General features: G+C 46.9%; 1 protein-coding gene across 1 annotated transcript; it reads right to left on the minus strand.

Moving 5' to 3' along the window:
- Nucleotides 1-1,205: 1,205 nt before the first annotated feature.
- Fam240a (family with sequence similarity 240 member A) lies at nt 1,206-3,055 on the minus strand. The gene is given in 2 exon segments (XM_026779109.1): nt 1,206-1,470; nt 2,907-3,055. Coding segments are annotated over 2 exon segments (408 nt in total). The 5' UTR covers nt 3,050-3,055.
- Nucleotides 3,056-5,097: the final 2,042 nt, after the last annotated feature.

Here is a 5,097-nt window from a genome sequence, read left to right on the forward strand (position 1 = left end):
CATACCTGTATCACTTTTCTGGGCCTCTGCTTCCTTGTCCATCAATAGGTATAATAGATGGGGCTGGAGCCATGGCTCAGTGGTTGAAGTACATACTGCTCTTGCCAAGGGCCTGAGCTCAGTTCCCGGCATCCGGATAGGGATATCACAACCACTTGTACATCCAGCTCCCAAGGATATGACAGCCATCACAGGCACCAGCATTTCACTCTTCCCCACAGAAACACATGACACACTTACACATGACACACCCACACAGATACATATGATACACACAGATACACATGACACACCTACACAGAGATACACATGACACACCCACACAGAGATACACATGACTGACCCACACAGATGCACATAACACACCCATACAGAGATACGTATGACACACACACAGATACACATGACATACACAGATACATATGACTCTCACACACAGATACACATAATTTAAAATGAAGATAAATACTTTTCGAGTGTAATGGTAACAATAATATGTCTGTCTGTGATCTGAGGGATTATTTTTATGTTTTACAGCTGAATTGCCCTTGTGTCTAAAAAGCCTTACAGGTGTCATGGACAACAATCACAAACCTCTCTGCTCTCTTCTTCTGTGAAGAAGAAAGTTCCTGGACCCCATTATCATTGCATTCTCAACAGCAGCAACCCTGGTGCTCTAGGCCTGAGAGACGGAGCGACAGTGTAATTTCAAAGCCCAGAATCTGTGTGCTAAACCCTCTTGGTGTAGCCTGACATCAGTTTTGTTGAGCTAACAGACTGGATGCTAACTGTGCAAACTCAGGGAGATTCAACTAAATACGTGCAATGACGTGCATGATCATGGCAAAAGACTGAACTTTATTAAAATAATCTCCAAATTTTATTGATAAACACGGCTTTTAGAAGGCCGTTTAAGTTCACATAGAGACCAGATCTTTGCAAACCTTATTTTATGCTACGGTGCTGCTTTTGTTTCTGTAGATAGGTACATTGCTCTTCTCTTCAAAGGAAAATTAGAGAAAAGATTATGCTTCCTGGGTGAATTGGTGCAGCAGACATACCATGCAGTGTTTAAAGCAGGACCAGGAGATCCAGATCCCTTCTGGAGTGCATATACTTTAAAATACGTGGATTTTAAATCTAGAGGGAAATTATAGGAAAACAAAACACAAGGTCTGAGGCCTTGATGCTAAACAAGCTCACGGTCAGAGACATTTGGAATAATAGCCGGGCCTCCACGCAGAGCGCACAGCTTGGCAAACAGCCACCATGGGCGTTGGGAAGGGATGTGCAGCAGCAGAGAGACTGGGGTTTAACTGACTTCCAGCCCAGTGACCTGGTGCTCTGTGTCCTCTAGGGGTCAGGGAAGCAGGAAGCTCTCAGCTGACTGTTGTCTGCCTTTCCGCCTCCTCTGGATTGTTCCGCAGTCTCAGCTTCGTTTCCAGCCTCTGCTTCCATTCTTCCCTGAGTCTGGAAGTAGAAACGTGCACAGATGCGGTCCGCTCTCTACAGCTGTGGCTCTGGGAAGCATCCTCCCATTTCCTCCCTGAACCCCTTTGTGTGCTCAGGTCTTAGGAGGGTGTGCAGAGGACTTGCAAATCAAGTATCTATGCATATTTGCTTACATAGATGAAAATTAACAGACCCGCTTTCTGACTGGGGGTTCTGTGAGTACATATGCATATGCCTCTGTGTGTGTGTGTGTGTGTGTGTGTGTGTGTGTGTGCATGCAGAGGCCAGAATCAAGGTCAGGTATTTTATTTGTTGTTCTTTACCTTATTTTTTTTTTAATTTTTAAAGATTTATTTATTTTATGTATGTATACAAGTGCTCTTTCTGCATGTATACCTGCACACCAGAAGAGGGCATCTGATCTTACTGCAGGTGGTTGTGAGCCCCACATGATTGCTGGGAATTGAACTCAGGACCTCTGGAAGAGCAGCCAGTGCTCTTAACCACTGAGTCATCTCTCCAGCCCCTCTCTACCTTACTTTTAAATTTAAAATGTTTTATGTGTATGAATGTTTTGTCTGCAGGCATGTCTGTGCATCGTGCACATGCCTGGTGCCCTCAGAGAGCAGCAGAAGAAATTGGATCCCCTGGAACTGGAGTTACAGATGGTTGTGAGCCACCACGTGGGTGCTGGGAATTGAACCTGGGTCCTGTGGAGGAGCAGCCGGTGCTCTTAACCACTGAGCCATCTCTCCAGCTCCTATTTTTACATTTTTGATATAGGATCTCTTACTAAACTAGAGCTGGCCAATTCAGCTAGACTGGCTAGCCGGCAGGCCTTACTGATCCTCTTGTCTCTGTCTCCCCAGCATTGGGATAATTGGTGGGCACTGCTGTGCCTGGATTTTTTTTTATGTTTGGCCTGGGACTTGAACTCAGGTCCTTATGCTTACATGGCAAATGCTTTCCCAACTGAACCAGTTCCTCAGTCCATTTTGTAGCTCTTTTTTTCTTTCCTCCCTTCCTCCCTCCTCCCTCTTTTTATTTTTAGCAGTTTCATGTTGTCCAGACTTACCTCAGAACCATCTCCAATACCTCTATCTTATATTTTAAACTTATTTTTACTATTTTTAATAATGTGCATGTGCATGTGTGTACATACGTGTGTGTGTGTGTGTGTGTGTGTGTGTGTGTGTGTGTGCGTGCGTACCTGTGTACTCAAGGTGACCAGAGGTGTTGAATCCCCTGGAGCTGAAATTACAGGTGGTTGCTAACACCCACATGGCAGCTAACAACAGTCTGTAATTCCAGTTCCAGAAGATCCAACACACTCTTCTGGCCTCCAGGGCCTGGCATGCACGGGATTCTCAGACACACAGGCACAACATCCATACACATAAACCAAAATTATATGTCTTTTTAAAATGTGTTCAAACAGACACGCGGCTGCATACTTTCTCAGCGCGCTCCTTCCCAGGCGGTGCTCCTCGGACTGGCGGTAGAATGTCTGTTTGCCGATCTCTCTCTCCCAGAAGCGTTTGAGCTCATGGCAGGTGTTTCCGCAGAAGACCTCTCGGCGGACATACTGGCTGTTCATCCCCTGAAAAAGAAAAGCGGTACTGAAGCCCTTCCAGGCATGACCCCTGGGATTCTGCAGGGCACGGGGTCCATTTGAATCTGGACAGTGCTGTTTCCTTGTGGCTAGCCATAGAATCGGCCACCTGGCCTTCTGAGAGCATCCCCCCCCTCCCCGCCTCCTGAGGGTGCTGGAAGACTGAAAGAAGGGGGTCCGAGCGTGGAGAGCGGAGTGCACCTGGGTAGTAGTGATGTCGGCACTGGCCTGGAGATTTCTGTCGTTCTCCCTTACTGAAAGGCAAGCCCTCAGCAGTAAGCACAGGCATGGTAGGCTGTGGATTCTGGGCACCCACCTGAGGAGTGACAGAAACTGCCTGTGTCATCTCAAGTGAGGACAAGCATCATACTTCTCAAAGGTTCAAGCTCTCTGCTAAAGGGGCTTGTGATTGAGAATGATCCAAGGCTTTGACACATCCAACCGCAAGCTGTTTCCAGGCTGTATGCACACATGTGGGTACCATATATGAAACTGTACATGCTAGATGGCCAAAACACTCACTTTTTATTTCTTTGTTTGTTTGAAATAGGGCATCACTGTGTGGCTCTGGAGGGCCTGGAACTTGTTGATCTATAACTAGTAGATCAGATTGTCCTCTGTGTCATAAAGAACCACTCAGTTCTACCGCTGTAGTGCGCGATGCCTTTTGTTTTGTTTTGCTTTTTGAGATAGGATTTTTCTGTGTAGACCTGTCTGTCCTGGAATTCATTCTGTAGACCAGGCTGGTCTTGAAGTCACAGAGATCCACCTGCCTCTGCCTCCTGAGTGCTGGGATTCAAGGTGTATGCCACCACCGCCTAGTGAGATCACATTTAAAAAAATATTTATTTTTATGTGCATTGGTGTTTACCTGCATGTATGTCTGTGTGAGTTTGTTGGGTTCTCTGGAACTGGAGTTACAGACAGTTATATGTTGCCATGTGGGTGCTGGGAATTGAACCTGGGTCCTCTGGAAGAGCAGCCAGTGCTCCTGCCAGCTGAGCCATCTCTCCAATCCTCAGAGAATTTCTCTAAGAAGCTCTGAGGACACCAACTGAGTGGAATCAGAGGTCTAGAGAGAATGGTTTTAAGATTCCCCTCTCCTAAAAGAATCCCCATCCAACTGCCCCAACTCTCAGGGTCACTGTGAGAGAATCCTGGCCTGGATCTTTACCCTGAGTTATGGCGGTCCTTCAACACTCCCCATGTGGACATCAGCACCTAGGCAACTGATCTCCATCTGCACTGCGGGGCTCTGCTCCCCAGGTCTCTCCTCTGGCTTCCCCCAGCGTATACAGCACAAGGTACAGCCAGGTGAGTCCCTGTTGATACCTGTTCCCTTTTCCTCTCCACCTGGGACTGGCCACCTCTCAATCCCTAGAGAACTGGTCCACACTGCCACTAGTATAATCCCTAGTACGCCTTGCACAGTGATGGTCTGGGCACCCCTGCTTTCTTTTCACACACATGGCAGACCTTCTTGTTCCCCTTAAAATAAGAGCCAATTCCTCTCTGAGTGAGCCAGGACATTTCCTCCAGATTGACATCTCCCGTGTCTTTGTGGGAACTCTAGCAAACAGGGGACCCCCAGCTCAGTTCCCAGCTCCCACGCTGGGCAGCTCACAACTGCCTGTAACTCCAGCTCCCGAGCATCTGACACCGTCTCCTGGTCCCCAAAGGCACATATGTGGCAAACATATACATATACACAAATGAATAAAAGTTTTAAAAAATAGGGGCTGGAGAGATGGCTCAGAGGTTAAGAGCACTGGCTGCTCTTCCAGAGGTCCTGGGTTCAATTCCCAGCAATCACATGGTGGCTCACAACCATCTATAATGAGATATGGTACCCTCTTCTGGTATGCAGACATACGCGCAGGCAGAACACTGTACATATAATAAAAAATTAAACAACATTTAAAACAAAATTTAAAAATATTCTTGCCACCCATAGTGATATATACTTTTCTTTAATCCCAACACTCAAAAGGCAGAGGCAGATGGACCTCTGTGAGTCTGAGGCCAGCCTGGTC

This window comes from Microtus ochrogaster, chromosome 5 (assembly GCF_000317375.1).
Source record: "Microtus ochrogaster isolate Prairie Vole_2 chromosome 5, MicOch1.0, whole genome shotgun sequence".
Taxonomy (NCBI): domain Eukaryota; kingdom Metazoa; phylum Chordata; class Mammalia; order Rodentia; family Cricetidae; genus Microtus; species Microtus ochrogaster.